General features: G+C 49.6%; 1 protein-coding gene across 2 annotated transcripts in view; it reads right to left on the bottom strand.

The window, feature by feature from the left end:
• Window positions 1-16,471: 16,471 nt before the first annotated feature.
• The window catches only part of KIRREL1 (kirre like nephrin family adhesion molecule 1), a 115,479-nt gene continuing 109,791 nt past the window's right edge, over window positions 16,472-22,159 (bottom strand). For both annotated transcript variants that reach the window (XM_049880882.1, XM_049880884.1), the window contains exon 15: window positions 16,472-21,995. In XM_049880882.1, coding sequence (XP_049736839.1) covers window positions 21,516-21,995 — 480 coding nt within the window. In that variant the 3' untranslated portion in view covers window positions 16,472-21,515. The remainder of the gene's footprint in view (window positions 21,996-22,159) is intronic.

The following is a 22,159-nucleotide window of genomic DNA, read 5'->3' as shown; positions in this document are numbered from 1 at the left end:
TTGGCTCCTGCTCACCCTCCTCTCCCTCTCTGCAGTACCTCCTCCCTGCTCCTTTGTTCTCAGGAGCCATTCCTCCTCTGTGTCAGGCCCATTCATTCTCCCCTCACCCAGGCGGCTCTCTTGGAAACACTCATCTCCCTGTGGGTTTCTGCTTTCCCTTGGCTCCTCCCTCTCTCCCCAGAGCTGGAGGCAGAGCTCTGGCAGGGGCTCCCAAGTGCCACACAACCTCAGTGGCACAGTCCCCCCCCAACACATTCCTATCCAAGCACACCCAGTCCACACAGACATCCCCATTCCCTATGCACACGTCACCCTACACAGGTGCACCCATGACACACACGTGTCCCAGGGGCTCCCAGCCTTTCAGAGAGGTGCCACTTTCCGTTCCTGATTAGGGTGGGAAAAAAAAAAAGGATGCCTTAAATGTGAACCCTGCGTTCTTTGGAGGGGATGTCCCTGCCCTCTAGGAAAAGCCAGCAATGGCAACAGACTTGGGAGGAGATTTGGCAAGGAAGGTCCAAGGCCCCACAACACAGCTCCCCCACCAACTCCAGGACACATGCCCTGGGGGCTCCTTTGGACCTGTGGTCCCCAGGTAAGTCCTGGCCGGGGCACCTCTCTGGGATCTCTTCCTCCCAGACTGCCTGAGCCCTTCTTGCTCTCCCTTACTCGCCCTCATTAACTCCTTGCTTCCAGAGAGGCTTCCTGTACATGAGGGCATTAGCCCCCTGAGGTGTCTGAAGCCGCAAACTCAAACGTCAACACCTCAACCCTTTGCTTTCTAACTATTCCAGTTCCCATCTCTCTTCTTATGGCTACAGTTGCATCCCAGCCCGTCCCCACTTCACCTGTTACATTTAGACGCATGGCACCCCCAAACCACTCCTCCTCTTCCTTCCCTGCCCCTAGCCCACTTAGCCACTTCCCCCCCACTCATTCCCATCACTCATAGACTCTCCTCTCCCACGGAGAGCCTTCCTGAATCCATGAAGGACAGAGGACACTCTCTTGCCTGGGATATTCTTGTGCTCGACCCCCAACATAGATAACACAGTGTGTAGGGACTTCTGAGTCCATCTAATGCAACCGCCTTATTCTACAGATGAGAGACTGAGACTGGAGAGGAGCAGGAAGTGAGCAAGAGCACACAGCTCATTGGTCTGTGTGTAAGTCACGTGCGTTCTCTTCGCTAAGAGCTCACACATTGCTGTACAGATCTCTGCATGGACACAAGTGGTCTGTGCAGGCACGGCCAGACCATTGTGTGGTGTGATGGCATGGATGGTAAGGAAGGGTGAGAGCTGGGGAGAATTCTGCATGGGACATTCTGGGAACCTCACAGCTGTGGAGGTGCTCAACTGGCTGATTCAGCTCCCCCCATCCTGGGAAGGTCACCCCATGAGATGCCAGCCTGGCTGTTCCCAGCAGTTCTCTGGGTTCTCTCTTTATCTGTCTCTCTTTCTCTCTAACCTGGGAGCCCTCTGGGCTTCAGGGAGAGAAAGGCCTCTGGTGAGTGAGGAGGCAATGGGCGAACCCTCAGGAGAGACGGTTGCTCATTCTTGGGATGTCTCCAAGCATTTTCATCACCTGGAAAGGATGGAATGGGTGTTGGTGTCTTCCTGTGAGCATAGGGACAAAGGTCAGAATCGGCTAAGAAACAGACAGGGAGGGGACCCGAAGGAAGAGGAGAGGAGAGATGGTCTAGAATGGGAAGGCAGCTGGCCAATTTCTCCAGCAAGCCGAGTTCCCAGCTAGAATGGACGCCTGTGTTACCATCGTTGTATCCCCTTTCTCCTCCCTCAGCCCACTTCCCAGCACAAAGAAGGGGGTGATGGGGAGGGAACACTAAGAGTCAAAGAATAACAGAGCAGAAAGACAAGGGGGGATGGAAGAAACAAGGAAAACGTGTTAGAAGCTGAGAGAGAAGCAGAAAGGCCGGGTAGAGACATGGTGGCGGCAGAAAGGCCGGGCAACGAGAAGGGTGGACAGCGTAGCGGATGGGGGTGGGAGGCCCTGGTCCGCGAGGAGCCAGCCTGCGCCTCGGCCTCGCCACACTCTAGCAGAAGCCATTATGGAGAACAAACTACCTTCTTGTCTCCGAGATGGGTCCCCGGGGCAGAAGGCAAATTGCCTGCCTCGTGCATAATAAACCAGGCGTGGAGAGCAGCGCAGAGCCAGCTGCGGCCACCGCCACCACCGGGCAGAGGCAGCCCCGCCGCGGCCACCCGGGCGGCAGCGCCCCAGCCCCTCAGCCCAACCCGCGCCGCTGCCCGGCCCGGGAGCCTCTCCGAGGGGCCGAGGGGTGGGGTGGTCGCCCCGGGGTGCCCCAGGGAGTGTCCGCCAGGTCCCGCAGAATCACCGACGTTTTAAACGCCCCCAGGTTGCTCTCGGTCCCGCCCTCCCTGCGCCCAGTCTACAGACAAGTTTGTGAAGGTTGGCTTATCCTAGGGAAACCACACCAAGCCCTGGGTACCTTTGCTGGGCCAGCGGTCTCTGTCTGCGCTGCCTTTTTTCCCATGTGCCCTCCTCCTCCTTCAAGTCCCTGTTCAGTGGTTACGCTCTCCTGGCCTTGAACCCTGTGAGAAGTAATGGCTTTCTCTTCTTGGCTAAGGTAGCACTTTGCTCAGACTCCTAGGACTTAGCGAGGACCATGTCATATTTACATGTATTTACATGCAGTATATTTCTGCTATTGAGCTTCATACTCCAGAAGGGCAGAAACCATGTTTTCCCTATCTCCAGGCCTCAGGGAAACCCCCGTGGTGTAGTGGTCAAGACCTATGGCTGCTAACCAAGAGGTTGGCACTTTGAATCCACCAGGCACTCCTTGGAAACCCTATGGGGCAGTTCTGCTCTGTCCTATTGAGTCGCTATAAGTCGGGATGGACTGGACAGCAATGGGTTTGGTTTGGTCCATGCTCCAGAGACTTAGCACAGTACCCAGGACATGTGTAGGACCTGGGTGAATGTTTACTGAATGAACGACAGAAACTCTCTTAAAAGAACTGGGTGCCTGAATCATCAGTCTATCACAGGCTCTTCTCCACTGGCAGTTCCCTTTTTGTAATTCCTGCACTCCCCTAATTAAAGGAATTGTGTTGTTGTTGTTGTTGTTAGCTGCCTTTGAGTTTGCCCCAACTCATGGTGACCCCTTGAGCAACAGATCAAAATGCTACCCAGGTCTGCACCAACCAGACAGATTTTCCCTGGCTGCCAGGCCTTTCTTCCTAGCACTGCTTACTCTAGAAGTTCTGCCGAAACCTGTTGAGCATTACAGCAACCTGCAAGCCTCCACCGGTAGGGCTGGTAGCTGTACATGAGGTGTCTTGGCCAGGAACTGAAACCTGGTCTCCCACGAGAAAGCGAGAATCTTAGCACTAAAGCACCAATGCTTTGTTCAGAAATTGTGCAGGAAGGGGAAATATTGAAGAGGGGGTCAAGGAGAAGCATATATTTAACCCAGTTCCTGCTTGCAAGGAGTCACAGTCTCGGGGAAAGCCCTACGAGAGACCAGAAACAACCTAGCATGCTAAGTGCATCGAGAGAGCAAAGCAAGGGAGCCTCAGCTTTTCCTGGGATAAGCCAACCGTCACAAACTTGCAAGTGGACCAGGTGCAGGGATGGAAGTACAGAGAGGCAGCATCTGGGAGGAGCGCCTAGTCTAGACAAGGGCAAAAAAAAAGTAGGCAAAGCCCAGGATAGATTTTGAAGGATGACCAGGAGTTCCCTGGGAAAGCATAAAGGGGAATGGATAAGAGTGTTCCAAGACAAGAACAACCACCTCCCCCGCAGGCAGGAATGGAGGGAAGAAATGGCATGGCCCGTATGATGGGGAATTGCAGGTAGACCCACAGGTGGGATCCTAAAACCCTAGTGAGGGACTCTGCAAGAGGGGAGGCTGGGGAGAAGAGGGCCAGTTCATGCAGGCCCTCAACCAACCCGCTAATGGCTTTAATTTTATCCCGACCTTGACAAGGAGCCATGGAATGATTTCAGGGATGAAAGTATCACATCAGATTTGCATTTTAGAAGAATTATTTCAAAGCAAAGTCAAGTATGGATTAGATGGGGTCAGGCTGGAGACAAAGATCAGTTAAGAGGCTCCGTATTAATCCAGATGAGAAGGGAAGAAAACCTGAGCCAAGGCAGGCTTAATGGAAATGGAGAGAAGCAGCCCGGCTAGAGCGTTAGCAAGAAGGCAGCATCAGCAGGTCTTGATGACTGAGTGGATATGAGAGATGAGAACGGGGGAAGGGCCAAGACTGGCTCCAGTAAGAAAAAGTGAGTTTTGTAGGTAGGGCATGTTGTACTTGAGATGTATATAAAAAACGTGCCTCTGGAGCTCGGAAGGTAAGTCTATGCAGAAGATAGAGATTGGAGAGTCTTTAGCATAACTTTGGTGCTTACTTGAAGACAAGATCACCCTCAAAACTGAGGGGAGGGGAGAGGAGGGCAAAACATGGAACAATTATGTTTAAGAAACAGGCAGAGGAAGAGGAACGCCTTCCTGCAGAGAAGGTGTGGTCACAGAGACCCGTAAATCTGAAGGGGTACCACAGAAGCAAAAGGACCTTCCAAGTGTGGTTATTAGTGTCAAATGCTGCAGAGAAGTCAAGGACTTATCAAGAAAAATTGTCAGGAAAGAGCCCCCCCGCCCCACCACCACCAAAAAAGACTGTTGGGTGTCTTGCCTAGTTTATCCATCAAGGCTATCACTGCCTTTCATCGTCTATGAGCTATTTGTCTACAACTCAGTAAGTTGTAGAAAACTGGAGATACTGCAAATGATTCTTATTCACAGAAATGCAAATTAGTTATGTCTGGTGGAATGCGATTAATTATTGCCCTGCGACAGACCAATTTTACATCTTTTTGTAAATTCATGCGAAATTCTTGATTGACCTGTATAAGTGTAGTACTTTGAATTTTCCTTCGAACAAGCTGAAATATCTTACTGGATCCCTCCTTAATTAATGGGCTGAAGAGATGTTTTGACATGTGTTCATTTGATACATATATATAGCAGTCATGATTTGACCTTTGTTTAAAAATATGTTTAATAGAAGAAGATAACTAAAAAGTAACCATTGGATTTGATGACTGGAGCAAGATCTGTTTGGGAGGCCTGGCAGGTGCAGAAGACACATGGTAGTGTGTTTCAGTAGGAAGTGAAAGTGAGGAAGTAGAGACAATGGTCGAGGATGGTGGTGGTTTGGTGGGAGAATTCTCAACTCCCACGCGGGAGATCGGGGTTCAATTCTCGGCCAACGCACCTCAGGCGCAGCTACCCCCTATCTGTCAGGGGGGGCTTGGATGGTGCTATGATGCTGAGTTTCAGTGAAGCCTTCCAGACTAAGACTAAGAAGAAAGGTCTAGTGATCTACTTTGACAAATCAGCAATGAAAACCCTATGGATCAAAATGGCTCAGTCCCCAGGTCTGGTGAAATGAGTTCCTTTATGCGGCTTTTGCCTTGGTGATTTGGAAAAACAGTTGGAGAGATTTTTCTCCTAAACCTGAGGAGTTACCTTTGCCCTACTTTTCGATCCCAGAGGTTTGTTACTTTTGTCCAAGTTGATTGACATTTCCTGAGTTAACTGTAAACAACTTGGTTTTGATACTTTTTGTCTGGTCCTGAGCTGCAGCCTGCCCTGTGATTGGCATGTACCTTGCAGGGATTGGTCAATAGACTATGCAAATGAGGTGAGTTGCAGCAAATGAAGTGTATCTGTTGCCTATTTTTTTTTTTTTGTGGAGAGGGAATTGGTCAGTGTGTAGCCCACCTGCCTCCACTGGCTGAAAAAGGGTGTGTGGGTATGGGTGTATGGAGGTGTGGGGGTGTGTGTGTGTGTAAATGCACCAATCCAACAGAGGTTCGGCAGGTAGAAAGAAGCAGCAGGGAGAGAGAAAGGAGGCAAGGAAAAGAGCTATAACACTGGTCAACGGCTGTAACATTGAAGACAACAAAAAGGCCTGGAAGGGGCCCAGCAGAAGAGCCAGTGGTGACAGATAGTAGGGCCAAGAGGAGTCTGCCTGTCCTGAGAGGGTCAAAAGGAACCTGTCCTAAGGGGGCCGAGAGAGCCTGTCCCCAGGGGGCTGAGAGGCGGTCTACATGGTTGAGAGGGACTGAGAGACCTGTCCTGCACTGAGGAAGGGTAACTCTGCCTGCGTGCTTCTGAGCCTGATCCTGTGTTGTAGCCTATTGATCCTGATTCCGATGTGTACCCTGTCCTTTAATAAACCACTTACTATAACTACGGTCTGTGAGTTCTGTGTGGCCATTGCAGTGGATCATTGAAACCAGCAGAGAAGTTAAGAGGGCCATGGGAGGGATGGTTGGTGTCAAAACTGGTAAGAAGGTTGGAGAGTGGAGATATGGCTGACCTCCACCTCACAGGAATCAGCTTTGGGCTGAAGTTGATTTTCATTATCCCCCACAAAGTTAGACAGGTTCAGATGCTACTATTGCTACTACTGTTACCTAGATTTCACATCAACCCATTATAGGAGTGGCCCAAGACTGATCAGGTTTTTGTTCCATTGTGCATAGGGTTGTTATGAGTCAGGGCCAACTGAGTGGCAGCTAACAACACAATAAGGACAAAGGATTTCAAGAAACACTGGTTCTAAAGGGAAGGGAAGGGACTGGGTAGTAGCTGGAGTGCTGTGAATCTGTAATGTGAAAAGAAAGGATTTTTTAAAAAATGGGTGTGACTTCATCCTGTATATAATGGTTGGCACCACAGTGACACTTTGAACTGTCAATATCTTGGTAAACTATGCTGGATGTACAAACAATGACAGAGGCACGCGCTAGGCGGAGCTTTGAGATGCCAAAGGAGGGGCTCATAGGTTGACATGGTGCGGTAAAAGCCTTCCCTGAGGAGATAACTCCTGATTAGAGTCTTTAAACATGAGTGAGCTAAGTCATCTTTTTTTTTTTTTTCTAAGATGGGTAAGGAGGCCCAGAAGGAGTCAGTATCAAGTCTTATGAAGGAAGTAATAAGTCCCTGGGTGATGCAAATGCTTTGCGCTCAGCTGGTAACCAAAAGGTTGGTGGTTTGAACCAACCCAGCAGCGCCAAGGGAGAGAGACCTGGTGATCTGCTTTGGTAAAGATTACAGCCTAGAAAACCCTATGGAGCAAGCAGTTCTACTCTGTAACGGCTGAGGTCACTATGAGTTGGAATTGACTCAACAGCACCACGACGACACGACAATGAAGTGAGCAAGCTATGGTGGGAAAGGCTTAGAGGCAAGTGACCTAGATCTTTGCTCTGCTCACCACTTTGCCATGTGACCTGAGCCAATTAGCTCACTGCCCTGGACCTCCGTCTCCTGAGCCGTGAAGTGAAGGGATTTGTCTGTGAAGTCCCTTCCTGCTCTAGGATTATCCTGAACACCACAGATGCAGAAGCCCTGTGTTCTGAGTGGAAAATTGCTGCAGGACACTTGAAACGGTGCTATCTTGAAAATCCAGGTTGTAGGATAGTAGCCACCGGTTTTGACTTTCTTAAAGGCATCAGAATCCTGAAATCTTGGATGTTAGTGCTCAGGAGGAAACTCAGGAGTCATTAGTCCAACCTCTGGCCTTTTAAAAATGCCATTCAGGCTGTGTATATTTCAAAGTCTTTTTTTTTTTTTTGCAGATTAAAAAAAGTGAAGGTGTTTCCCTGCTCTTGGGTAGCTTCAGCCTATTGACAGACCTCAGATCCCTGACCCAGACCTGCACAGCCAGCCCCAGGGGCCTAAACTCCAACACCTGGCTTTCTCTTCTCCATCCGCCAGGACCCCCAGTGGTTTCTACACTTGCCTGAAGGTTCTTCTACCCCCAGGAAGATTTTAAATCCAAGAGAAACCTGTGCCCAGCACTGAGGGTCTGTGCCTCCCATCAGAAAGGGACTAATCCTTGCACAAGGAGATCTATTTCTCTGTTTCCTCCCTGCTAAGGGGTTTCCCTTTCAAAAGGGAGATCTGGGATTCCAGCTTCTCTTTGTGGAATGCAGCCAGGACCAAAAGGACAGGCATCAAAAAAATTGTTTTAATAAGTGAGGAGACTGTTAATAGCCCTTTAGGTTACTACAAGGACACAGCTAGAGCCCTGGGGGCTCTGAGGCTGGAAGCTTCTTGAATTTATTTGCTGAGCTCTTCTAGCAGGTCCATTGGGTGTTGGGGATGGGGGTTAGCAGGGCTCCCTTTAATGTCTAGCTTCAGAAGCTCATTATTCTAAAAGTTGCATGTAAACACATACATGAAAGTATCTTGCATAGTCAAAACCAAAAAAACAAACCTGTTGCCGTTGAGTCAATTCCGAGTTGATTCTGACTTATAGCGACCCTGTGGGACAGAGTAGAACTACCCCACAGAGTTAACAAGGAGCGCCTGGTGGATTCAAACTGCCGACCTCTTTGTTGCAGCTGTAGCACTTAACCACTATGCTACCAGGGTTTCCTGCATACTCAATGCCCTTATTTAATAAACGTTGGCTTCTTCCCCATCACAAGTCCCCATCCTAAGCTTCCCCAAAACTTTCCGTGGTTTCATTGAAGGAAGGGGATTTAGCATTTTACACAGTGGCAGAAGGTCAGAAAGAGCAGGAACTCCAGTGAAGCTAGAGCGGTGACTGTGAGGCTGGAGAGAAGGCACTAGGGGCCAGCTAAGGTACAGCATGTAGGAGATGAAACCAATGTGGATTTTATTCTAAGTGCAGTATAAAGCCATAAGGTTTGAAGCAGAGGAGTGATGTGTTGTGGTACAATTTACGTTTTAAAAGGATTCCTCTGGTTGTGTTATTTTAGTTAAAGTCTAGAGGTGAAATTAAGAACAGTTTTCTTTCTCCAAAAAAAAAAAAAAAAAATTTTTTTTTTTTTTCCAAGCAGGTAACATTTCCCCAGGGAGTCACTAGCAACGCCTACTGTGGAGAACAGACTGTAGGGGCACAAAGAGTGGAAGCTGAGAGACCACTTAGGGGACCGCTGAAGGGGCTTAGGGAGAGCAGATGGGCACTCGGACTAAGGGATAGCCGTGGAGGCAATGAGGGGTCGCTGGATTTGGAACACAGACTCTTTTAATATTCAGTTGAGCTAGCTCTTCTCTCTGCTGGTAAAGAATTATTAGCCCCATTTTATAGATAAGAAAACTGAGACTCAGAGAGTATAGGTAACTTGCCCAGGGTCACATGGCTAATAAATGGGGTTTAGACTAGAACCCATGTCTCTTGATTCTCTACCAGAGAGAAAAACAGATCGAGATCCTGAGAGCAAGAAAGGTCTAGGTCATGGTGGTCAGCCATGGTGTTAAGAAATTCCAAGTAGCCCCACTACACAGAGCACACTGAGTTGTGGGGTGCTCCTAAAAACCTGGGTTGTGGCACCCCATGGCCATAGCAGAGCTGCTGGATCTAGGAAGCCCTCTTCTCCCATCTCCTAGCTTGGTAGACTGAGGACCTGGCACCCTCTCCCTCTGCTGTGGAGGGGCTGGCTTTCAGGACCACTGGGAGGTGGAGGGGCCACCACTCCCCCCTGGGAGCAGCCAGAGGACAGTGTTTGTATTTACGGAGAGGTTAGGAAGGGAAGGGACACAGAGAACCTTAGTGGACTGAGATGGAGCACTCTCCCTCATACTAATGGGGTGTGGTGGGAGACTAGTTTCCTAACATATGGCCAAAACTCACCCAGAAAGCCGGGTGAGTGTGGGGGGTGGGGGGAGTCAGAAACTATATCATGAGAAAAATAATTCAAAGACTCAGGAATGTTTTGCTGCAAAAAGAGATGTCTCCGAAGAGACATGACATCATGACAGCTACATTTCAATATGAGAAGGGCTGCTCGGGGAAGGGGGCCCCCAAAGACACAGGCTGCACAGCCCTGAAGCCAGGATTGCAGCCATTGGGTAGAAATTATAAGGAGGTGGGTTCATGCTTCTTGGAAAGAAGAAATGTCTTCCCATTCATCCTGCTGAAATAACAGAAAAGCCTGGCTTTTTGTTTGTTTGTTTGTTTTTGTTTTTAAGGTGGTAATAGTAAATTATCAGTACTGCATATTTACATACGCTAGGTGGAACCATATGAAACTGCGATATTTGAGCATTATTGATACACAAAAACAGCAACTTCATCTGTTTGCATTATTACATGTTCCCGTCTCAAAACAATGGCCAAAGCCCTGTCCGTGGCCTACAAGTCCTCACAGGACCTATCCCCTCACTTCACTAGATGGATTTCTTATCACTCTTCCCCTTTCTTACTCCTCCCACCTCCAGCCAGACTGGCCTCCTTGTTGGTCCTTGAACTCCCTAAACTCACTTCCACCTCAGGGCCTTTGCAGCTGCTGTTCCTCTGTCCACAACACTGTTTTCCCCAGATATAAGCACTGTTTAGCCATTCCCCTATCCTAGAGCCTTTCCCTGCTCACTCAACATAAATTGGTACCCACTCCCTATCCCCCTTACCCTGCTCTTGGTCTCTCCACAGCACTACCTGCCGCCTGATGCACCATTATTTGTGTATTTTCCCTCTCCACCCTTACAGGGGAAGTTCCATGAGAGCAGGGACTTTATTTTGTTCCTTGCTGTATCCCCAGGGTTTTGAAAGAGTCCCAGACACATGGTAAAGTCTCAATAAATATTTTTTTTTGCACCAATGAAGGAATGAGATTTATAGATGAGGACACTGAGGCCCAGAGAGGTCAAGTGATTTCCCCCAGAGGGACAGAGTTGGAGGGGAAAGCTGGAGGGAAGCCCAGACATTCAGATTCCAAAGTCCAGACACCATAAACAAGTCACCCCACTTTCCTATCCCCTCCTGCTCCATAAGGTTTTCAAGGGCTGTGACCTTTTGGAAGTAGTTCACCAGGGCTTTTGTCTGACACACTTCAGGTTGGATTCAAACCACCAACTTCTGGGTTAGCTGAGTGCTTAAACCCTTCCACCGCCCAGGGCTCTGCGGTGATCTTTCTGTAGAGCCTATTTGAGGCTAAATCAGGGGCCTCCTGCTTTGGGTCCGTGGTTGGACCAGATGGCCCCAGAGGTGCCTTCAATGTTTGAGATTCTAATATCCATAGGCAGGCATCTATTTTAGCGAGGGGGTCATTGGGGTTCTGAGAAAAGCAAGCTTTTGGTCACCCCTCAGGCTATAACGTGACTCTGGGGATTCCGTGTCTTTTTGCTAAGAGTGTTGACAAGATACTGTTTAGAAAGAAGTCCCAGCTAGTGTGTCTTTTGGGGAGGCGGAACATTAATCTGAGCCTCAAAATATGAAATATTCCCCAGTTTACAAGTGAATGCCGGATGTGTTTGCATAGCGACCACCAAGAGAGCAGTATTGTGTGCAGAGGAACAAAAAGACAAAGCCTCTCGGTTCAATTCTGGGAGTTGATGGCTCTGCTCTCCCCAGGAGGTTGCCTCTGTGTAGCTAATTATAATGAGTAAAGGAAATGGGAAAGTGAGTGCCCATGAAGTGATCTTTCTCCTCCCCCAGGTTCCTGCTTTGCAAAGAGCTAGTCTTTTGCTTTTAGAACCCTGGGGGCCAGCAAGACGGGCTCTGTGGTGCTCAGCTGAGTGGACACATTCTCCCACTATCAGGTCACTGCTAGAGCTGCCAGGATGTGTGTGTGATGTGTGTGTGGTGTGTGTGTGTGTATGTGTGTGTGTGGAGGGGGGTGGTGGGAGGGAGAGGTACATGCGTGGCAGCGAAGTGTTCGGTGCGGGATGCCTTCAGTGCGGGATGATGCAGACCTCGGGGATGGCATGGGGGTAGGATGCTCCAGTGTTAATAGACCAAAGTAATCAGCTCACACTGGAATCACAGTCAACAATTTACAAAGGCTTTTGTGTGTATCTCAACTCACTGAGTGCTCACAACGTTTTTACAGATAAATAAACTGTAGTGATAAAGCCGTGCTGCCCTGTCCTCGATCATAGAGTTACATGAGGCATTCCTGGGGATTTTAACCTAAATCTTCTCATTTCGGATTCCATGTGCTTTTTATAACCCCTGGATAATTGCTGACATCTTTCAGGATGTTTCTAAGGAAAGGGCAAAGCTGAGACAGGGACAGAGCCCATAGCTCCTCTCTCCCCAGGCTACCAGAAGCTAACATCTACCAAGGTGTCCTGCCCTAGGAGCTCTGCTAAGTACTGCTTACGTGGTTGCTGTTGTTGTTGGGTGCCACTGAGTCAATTTCTGACTCATAGCGACCCCATGTGACCGGGTAGAACTGCCCCATAGGGTTTTCTAGGCTGCAATCTCTACCAAAGGAGCCCTGGCAGCACAGGGGTTAAGTGCTTGGCTGCTTCATAGAAAGCCAGCTGCCATGTCTTCTTCCTGGGGAGTTGTGGGTTGTTGGTGGTGGGTTGTTTTGGTTAGCAGCCGAACGCTTAACCACCTCACCATCTGTGCTCCCTGCATACGTGGTGGTGGTGGTTGTTAGGTGCCATCAAGTTGGTTTCGACTCATAGCGACCCTATCTACGTACAACAGAACGAAACACTGTCCGGTCCTGAGCCGTCCTCACAATCATTGCTATGTTTGAGCCCATTGTTGCAGCCACTGTGTCAATCCATCTCATTGAGGGTCTTCTTTTCTGCTGACCCTCCACTGCGTGCATGGTAGGAACTACTATTAGTCCTGTTTCACAGAGGAGAAAAGTGATAAGCAAAAAGTAACGTTAACTTACCCAAGGCCAAGCAGGAGCAAATGGTGAAGCCACCCTTCTACCACTCTGTTAGTCAGGAGAGGCTAGGCTAAGTTGCAGTAATAAAAAAAAAAAAAAAAAGTTGCAGTAACAAGCCCCCAAAATTTCAATAATTGGTAAAACCAGTTGCTATCAAGTTGATTCTGACTCTTGGAGACCCTGTGTATGTCAGAGTTTTCAGTGGTTGTCCTCCACAGAGTTTTCAATGGCTGCTTTTTCAGAAGTAGATCACCAGGCCTATCTTCCCAGGTGTCTCTGGATGGATTTGAACTGCCAGCCTTTTGGTTAGCAGCAAAGCACGTTAACCATTTGCAGATTCATTTCTCTCTTAACGCCCATGTTCACCATGGATTGGAAGAGGGGTTTTGCTTCACAGAGTCACTCAGGGACCCAGGCAGAGAGACGCCAGCATTACGAAGTGGCATCATCTGGAATAAAAGAGCTCCTTAGTCACTGTGGAGCCCTGGTAGCAGTAGCACAGTGGTTAAAAGCTGGGCTGCCAACCAAAAGGTCGACTGTTCAAATCCACCAGCCACACCTTGGAAAACCTTTGGGGCAGTTCTACTCTGTCCTGTTGGATTGCTATGAGTCGAAGCCGACACAACAACAATGGGTTTGGGTTTGGTTTTGGTCAGTCACTATGGCAGGGGAAGAAAGATACAGAGGGTCTCACACTAGCAATTAGATGCTTTGGTCTGGAAGTGGCATGTTATTTCTGTTTATAGCCCATTGGCCAAAACCAGTCACACTGGCCTTGCCCAGCAGCCAGGAGTCTCAGAAAGGGAGATCCCAAAAGCAGTGAGCATTGGGAATGTCTGTGGCAGACTGATTTGAGAACCCATGCTTTTAGGCACCATGCTGGACTTCCTCGTCCAGCGCGAACCCCTCTAAGTTAAACTCCCTGTATGCATGGTGCTTATGGGTTCAATTCCCCTTCCTCTCTCCTTCCCTCCATTCTTGCATTCCACCAGGACAGACTGAGCGACTGTATGCCAGGGGAGGCATTTCCCTAGTAGAATTCTCACCTTCCATGCCAGAGATCTAGGTTCTATTTCCAGGCAATGTACCTCATACACAGTCACCAGCTGTCAGTAGAGACTTGTGTTGTTGCTCGGATGCCGAAGAGGTTTCATTGGAGCTTCCAGACCAAGACAGACTAAGAAGAAATGCCTGGCAATCTATTTCTGAAGATTAGCCAGTGAAAACCCTATGGATCACAACAGTCTGATCTGCAACCAATTGTGAAAATGGCACAGGACTGGTCAGCATTTCTTTCTGTTGCGCGTGGCCATCACCATGAGTTGGGGGCCAAGTCAACAGCAGCTAACAACAACAACATATGCCATGCACTTTGGTTGGGTGAGGCAGATTCTAAAGTAAGGATACCTGATCTCTGCCTTCAAGCACCTTCATTTTACGAGGAAAGTATTCATGTATCATAGACAAAAACCCTGTGATCAAAGCACGTTATAAATGAGATCAACAAGATACAGATAACCTCTTGGGGGATTTCTCAGGAGAGAGAGAAGGTGAGTGGTTGAATGAGTCAGGCAAGGCTTATTGGAGCAGATGGCTTTTGGGCTGAGCACTAGAGAGAAGTAGGATTTGGAAACGAGAAAATAAAGAGACGTGGGTATGCTAGGCAGACACAAGAGCTTGGGCAAAAGCACAGAGGCAGGAAAGTGCAGGAGTAGACCACAGACAAGGCGTGATTCCATTTGACTGGTGCTGAGGTGTAAGTGAAAGGAGGGGTGGATGATCCATCCTTCGGGAAGGTAGTGTGGGATCAGATCACGGAGGACTTTGAACTTCACATTTTGGTGTGAAAGTGCGGACAGGAGCATGCTTTCGCCTAGTCCCGGAGCTCCTGTTGTGAGACAGAAGACCTTGGAAGGACTGGCCTTAAAAGCACCTCGTAGTCAGCAAAGCTTGGTGCTGGAGAGGCTGTGTTATTATTCAGTTCCTTATACTCCGGTAGCTGCATGACGCTATGGTGCTGGGAGATAGGCCACCAGTACTTCATATACCCGCAGGGTCACCCATGGTGCACAGGTTTCAGCAGAGCTTCTAGACTAAGGTAGGCTAGGAAGAGAGTTTTAGAGATCTACTTCCAAAAATTAGCCAATGAAAACGCTATGGATCGCAAAAGAATATTGTTAGATATAGTACGGAAAGATGAGTCCCCTAGGTTGGAAGGCACTCCAAATGCACAGCGGCTGCAACAATGGTCTCGAGCATACCAATGACCGTGAAGGTGGCACGGGGCCGGGCAACGTTTTGCTCTGTTGTACATGGGGTCTTCACGAGTCGGCGCTGACTCCATGGCAACGAAACACAAGAGTGTCATTATTACTTGTATTTAAGCCGGAGGTGACTTAAGGGCTGAGGTTCCTGACCTAGGAAGAAGACTCAGAGAGGGAACAACCTGCCCTTGCCTGTCTCATAGCTAGGGAAGAGAGCAAGTTTAGGTCCTGAGAGCCTCACGCGGTGCCCTATACAGTTCACAGACTTGTCCGCAAGTATCTGCTGGCCCTATGCTGGGCTTGGGGAATACAGAAATGTATAAAATGTGTCCCAAGGGAACACAACACCCAGGAAGCAACCCAAATCACCCCAACACCACTTGGCCTAACAGAATTCTCCAGGCCTCCATGTTTGCACAACCTTGCTGCTTCTCTCCTATTTTTTTGTTACTTGCTTCTGGATCTCAATGGTCAGTGTCATATTTACCTGTGCCAGTTCAACTTAGCTGGCTGCAGTCTCCAGATTCACCCTGTACCTGGGCCTCTCGTTCCCAGCCACGTTGGACTTACTTACCTTTGGCTATCCACAGGCTCTTGCTTCTGGCTACATGCCTGCCTGCTCCACCCCCACTGTACCCTGTCCCTCCTGTAGCCCCGGCTCCTGGGCTGTGACCTCCAACCCTTTTGGAAATAAGTGGAATTATCTCAAGGATATTTTTTCAGTTTTTTATATCCTATCTCTGCCCCTGACTGCATTCTGTGTCCCCTGTGTACAGAAAGGCTACTGTGGACCGTCTTTAGTTTGGATGATGAAAACAATAAACCCTTGTATTTCTCTTAATGACTTACATTTTTTCAAAAACATTATCTGAAAACAATTTCAATTATCCTTAAACACTCTTGCAAAGCGGGCAAAGTGAAATCCTTGCAAACTTTGCTAAACTCAGAGAATTTAGCATTTCTCAGCCGGAAGGTAGGTGTGTGTGTGTGCGCGCACGCACACGTGCCCACTACCGCACCATTTGTTTTTTCATTTTTCTTCACTGCAAGTTCACAAGGTTGGAGATGTGGTGACTTTGTCCTTTACCCCAACAACAGCACTTTAATAAATAAAACAACCCTGTTTGCACTGCCTCTCCCAGTGCCTTTGGGATCCGCATCCCAGGTTCAAAGTTTCCCCCCTTTCCTATCTCCATAATCAGATTTGGCATGGAACATTTGGGTGCTGTGTGTGCAAAGCATGGAGCCTCTAGCTGTTTGTCCCTGAACTGCTATAATTGGCCTCAGGGTTCTGTAACAGTCACAAACCGGTGAATAAAACGTGTTTGCCCCACAGCTTCGAGGTGACACAAATATGTCATCTCTGCAATCTCAATCCAAAAATCGCTGATCCTTTCCCCAAACCTAGACCATATCACTCCATATCAGGCAGGCTTTGAAGGGGCTAGAGCTGTTTATGCATTAAATAACACAAACCATGGTACTTTTTAAAACATTTATATTCATATATATAAAAAAATTAAATATATATAATATATAGTGTGTTTAAGACTAAAAATATAGTACATAATATTTAAAAAAAAGGAAAATGAAAAAGGCAGAATAGGAAAAGGTGTGAGGGACACACGGATACACATTGCTAAAAATCTACGATGGTTTATCCTAACAAAAATAATATTTTTTTTTCTCTTCTCTTAATTATCATCATGGATCCGTTTATTATTGGGGTTTGAGTACAGAAAATTCAACTGGAGCCAGAAATAAGAGGTTGCAATGCCAAGAATAGCTGGGGTAAAAAACGTGACCACAGGGAGCTCTGGACCTCTTTCTGGTGATATTGGAGGTCACAGAATCTTCTGGGTCACTATTGCAAACATGATTGCACCGTGAGTTTGATTGTATTGACAACTTAACTGTTCTCTCCCCAGTTAGGGGCACCCCCCAGAGGGCAGACTCTGGAGATCTCCAGAAGTGAATAGAAGAGCGCAGGGCCCACCAACACTCGAAAAGGCCAATGGTTGGGGCCAGCAAAAAGCCAAGAACGGGGGACAGTCAGAATGAATGATAGTTTTATGCAAATAGTTATTATTATTATTTTTAAGGGCAGGCTTGTACCAGAACTGCCGGTATGGCCTGTGACTTCTGCGCAGCAGTTATTTCTCCAGGGGCAGGGCCTGGAGCTCCCTCACAGTGATGCAAAAAAATGGGATTCTATCCCCCACCTCCCCAGTCCAGAAATCTTGTAAGCCACACACCCCTTTGTCATCTCCACCAGCCCAGAAGAAGGGTGTCAGGACAAAGCTGATCAAGGCGAGAACAAAGTCATTCAGAAAGAGGCCTGCTTCAGAAAGAGGTCATTCAGAAAGAGCATTGCAGGAAGGGGAGGGGTAATAGGGGGAGGTAAGGAGGCTAATTTTACAGCCTAATTGCAAAAATAAATGTCTTTCCAACTCTATCCCTTGGTCTGTGCGCTTCAATGTCCTATTATCACCTCCTCACTGGTCTCACCAGGGTCAGGAGCCTCACTGATGTCATTCAGGTGATTCCCTCAATATGCAGAAGGGTTTCTAGAGGCACAGAGTGGGGACCTGGCTCAGGTCACACAGCAATAAAATGGCAGAGGAGCCAATGTTTCCAAGGCCAGGTGGCCTGGAGTTCAACAATGGGGACACAACTGTCCACACAGCAGAGAGGGAGGCAGTGACTGAACCAGTCCATTCCAACGGGGTTGTCTGGCTTTAATGTGGTTCTTGTAAAAACCAAATGGCCTAACGTCGCTGCGCTCATGGATCAAGGATACTGAGGGGCCATCTAATCTCTCCATTTTAAAGAGCCCAAGACTCAGGGCTCCTGACAGGAGGGCCCACAGACTGATGGAAGAGCTCTGGGGCAAAAGACTCCAGTGTAGTCAGCTACGTCCTGCATAGTGACCAGTGCCCCTCAAAACTATGAGGAAAGTGGCAACTGCTGGAATAAGGAGGGGCCATCTGCTTGAGACAAGGTGGTCAAAGGAACCTCTTTCATTCCAGGCAAGCCATTTGTAGAGCATATGTATTGCTTCTATCCCCAGTGTCTTTCCTTTTTGATTGTTTACAGTTTTGGCTTCACACAAACTTTGTGACTGAATTTTGAGGGGCTTAGTATTTAGAATGTAGGTTGGCAAGGCCATAACTCACCCAAAACTACAAGAACCTCTTCAAAATCCAGAATTCCTGTAAAAACCATTGCATCCCTCTCCTCTCTACCAGCTCCCTTTCCGACCTGCTCCTTCACAGAGGAGTCAGCTGTGCTCACTCCTTGCCCAAGACACCTTAGACACCAGGCTTCAGCTTGCTCTGTAAGTGTGGTATGGTGACCTGTCCCTGGGCCAGGAGAATGCTCCTGAGGACTGTGGTGGAGGATGGACGCTCCCATCATTCCTCGGGGAGGAAATTGCCAGAAATCTTGGCACACAGCAAAGAAACCTCACCATCGCCTGGCCCTGCCCGAGGACGCCTTTGCAAATCTCGTACAGCTCTGAGTGGACTACACCACAGACAACCGAAAGGCCAAAGAATAACCCCAGAGTGGTTTCACTCTGAGGTTCAGGGTCTGCTTTTTGCTGCTGTCTGTGATCGGGTGGAAATTAACTCATGCTTGGGACACGATAATGAAGCCTGTGGTGCAAGCTTCTAAGAGGAGAGGTAGACCCCTCAGCTTCCTATCCTTTATCTGCTACCAACCCCTGGGCAGGGATGGCAGCACCCCACCCCCTGATGAATACAGCAAAAGCTGAATCTCCTTCACTTTACGGGCCAGAATATTGGGGACGATGAATGTACTAGTTGGTCCAAGGTCACTCAGTAAATGGCAGCTTCGGAGCTGGGTCCCCGGTCTCCCAGCCCCTAGTTCTTCCAAACAAGAAGGTTGAATGAGGTCAGGACCACAAGGTGGCCACATTGGCCAGTGCTGAGGCACCGTGCTGGAGGATTCTCCAGCCGTAGCAACAAAGGCCCCTGATCAAGACACCTGCCATCCCCCAGAAAAGCTATCCCATTTGGCCTGACAGGCAGATCCCAAGGCAAATACTGATCAGACCAGAATGTAAGTTGCTGGAGGGCAGACAATGCCTTGATTTTGGATGTTTCCCGGTGCTGTGTGCGGCGCCTGCTTGATACCCAGGAGGCCCCAGTTCATTTGCCAAGGGACAGAGAACAGTGAAGTAGCTCTGTGTCTGGCTTCAGAAAACTAAGCTTCCTTTCTCAGCCAGCCTCCCAGCAGAATTAGCTGAGTTACCTAGTGACCTTGGGCCCCTCTCCATTTTTTCAACAGAAGGGGCCCAAGACTTAAGCCCCAAAGGGGGAAACGAAAGAATCTGGCCAGACCCAAAAGAAAAATGGCTGTTTTGGAATATTCATGTTTAAAAAGCCACTATCTTTAGACCTTAACTGTTTGGCTTATCCATGGCTTATGGTTTCTGCGAAAATAATCAAAATTTTGCATGGATTTGTCGGCGCACGAACCTGCATCCTTAACAGATCTTCCTACTCAGCTCACATAAAAAAGCTCTGCAGGAAGGTGCCTGCTTTCAGGGCTGGGTATAAAGGCTCAGGAAGGGCCCCACTTCACCGGAATCCCCTAGATGAAAAGGAGGACGAAGAGCCAGCCGTTGAGGTTGGAACTGGAGCTACTTTCACCCTGGGTATTATCTGGTCCTTCGCAGGGAGTGGCTGCCCGGGAATGTCACCCCACAGACCCATCCGTAAGGCTGTTGATGGCCCGTGGCTGATGGGCATGTAACTCATTACAGCGAACATGACTAATGAATGGTGACCGCCGAGAAAGGGCAAGGTGCAGTCTGGGAGTTGCACCAGAGGCCCCACCTCCCCTCCCGCTTGCCGCAGAGTTGGGGACAAGGAGAAGAGCAGACTCCAGACACATATTCTTGGGACGAGGAGGCTGGGGCGGGGGACAGGTTCTCTTCGGAGCTCCTGTTCTCTTTGGTCAGAGGTGGAGGCTGAGAAACAGCCGCGTGGAGTGTGCGTGTGGGTGGAAGGGTACATGGGGAGGAGGGGGAGAAAGCATGGACGGTGGGATGCCTGCAGTGCCCTTCTGCGCCACCTTCTCCCGTCAGCACAAGTTTTCCGTCAGGGGCCGTTTTCAGGCCCCTCACCCATTTCGCCCCAACACTGTAAAACCTGACAGTGTGTCCGAGGCTCACAGGTCCCCCCTCCCTACACAGCCGCCCACACAGGTTAACCAAAGCTTTGGCCCTCAACCAAAGCTGGACACTCAAGGCACTGGAAGTGGAAGAAAAATCTGATTGGTCCAAGAAAGGAAGAAAAAAAAAAAAAAGACAAAAATAAGAAAACCTGTCTAAAGAGAGTATCTCTCATGCCACCTGGAAGGTGGCCTCTCCAACCAGCTGGTGGGGTCTGGGGTAGGTCAGCAGGTCTGAGAGCCAGGCCCCCGCCCCTAACCCTGTCAGAGCCCACTCCCATGACAGGTCTCACCACCTGAATGTACAAAAATGGATTCAAAGTGCTTGGAGATTGAAAGAGTAATGGAGGGTGGAGGACAGGTGCTCCCTTTTTCCCACTGGGACTTGTATTTGGGTGGGGAAATCCCTACAGCTTTTCTTTCCAAACGAGGTTTTCATTGTTTTTTGTTGTCTTTGAAAAATAGCCTATAGCACCCCCGCCCCCACCCCCCACTCCCCAGGCAGGCTCAAAAGTGAAAGCCAGGAAGTGGGGCAGACTGGGGAGACCGGGGCTTGGGCGGACTCCCTCTAGTGTTGGCTTTGGGAACTGCTATGTAGTGCACAGCAGCCTTGCCGGTCAATCAGGACGTGGTTTCTGACCTTTCATTTCTCCACCAAGAAACCCTCACTTGTCTCCTGGCCCAGCATCGAGGAGAAGGAAAGAGGGAAGCGCTCCTGGGGACACCTGGATCCCTCTGGAGGACAGCAGACAGATGTCCACAGTGGGCAGCCAGGATGACTGGTATTTTGATCCCAGCGGAATGAAGGCTGGATTTGAACTCAGTACCAGGGCTGATGTGTAGCAGAGCTAATGTAAATCCAAGGTCCCTTCTGTAATCCCCTGAGGAGGGACAGATGCACCCAGAGCTTGAGTGCAGACAACAGAGGGGCTGGCTGGGCTATCCCGTTTTCTACCTTATCTGTACCAGAGCCACCCACCCCACCCTTCATTTTCCTTGGGCCAAAGCCTGCCCTTGCTCGCATAACCCCACTCCACTTATGGGAGATCAGAGGGGCGGGATAGAAAGGGGTTGCTAAAAAGTACCCCCTCTGTTCTCCCCAAGCCCCACTTTCCCTGTTCCCATGCTGGGGCCAGGCAAGAATGCAGGTCAGGAGACACACATCCTCCCGAAGAAGAGGGAAGGGCAGGCCCAGGAGGTGGGGCATGCGCAGAGCACCATCCTCGGGACGGGGTGTTTCTGGGAGACCTGCTCCCCACCTGCCACGGCGGGAGGAGGAAGGCTGATCCAAGACGGGAGCAACGAGCAATGCCCCTGAATATCAGGGAACCGCCGTCAGAGCCTTCTCCTCTGCCCCGCAGCGACGCCCAGCCCGCCCAGGCCCTACACGTGAGTCTGCATGCGCTGCTGGAAGCGCTGGCCGTAGTCCGAATGCTGGGAGGTGTAGGAGAACCGAGTGGCCGTGGCATACTTGCCAATGGGGTCATACGCCTCATATGGGGTCCGCTCCAGGCCGGAGGGCGGGGCCTGGGGGTATCCCAGTCGGTAGGTGGGGTACCCAGCTGCCCCGGGGAAAGGATGGGAATTGAACTTCTCATAATTCTCGTAGGACAACTGGCTGGTGGTGTCGGTGCCAGCCGGGGCGGCAGGACCAGAGGGTGTGGACTCAGCGACGTAGTCGGAGGCAGGGGCCCGGCTGTAGGTGTTGAGCTGGGCATAGCCGCTGGAGTGGGAGAGACGGGAGGAGGGGCGGCCATCGAAGCGGGTAGTGGGGCCAGGGCCCCGGTAGTCGGCATAGATCATGGTCCTGGAAGACGGGCGGTCTTCGTGGGCACGCACGTTGTAGTAGCCATTGGTAGGGTCCTGGAGCAATGAGAGAAGAGGAAGGAGGAGGGAGTTCCCTGGGCGGGGGGACTGTTGTTAAGCTTCCCCAGGGCCTTCTGGGCCTCCTCCTGACTCTGCCCAGTGTTGGCTGGGCAGAACCACTCCACTTCCTGTGTTTATTAACTAAACCTCCTAGTTCCTCC

Source organism: Elephas maximus, chromosome 3 (genome assembly GCF_024166365.1).
Source record: "Elephas maximus indicus isolate mEleMax1 chromosome 3, mEleMax1 primary haplotype, whole genome shotgun sequence".
Classification (NCBI taxonomy): Eukaryota; Metazoa; Chordata; class Mammalia; order Proboscidea; family Elephantidae; genus Elephas; species Elephas maximus.
The sequence above is the reverse complement of the archived record's forward strand: the minus strand, read 5'-3'. Positions and strand labels throughout refer to the sequence as shown.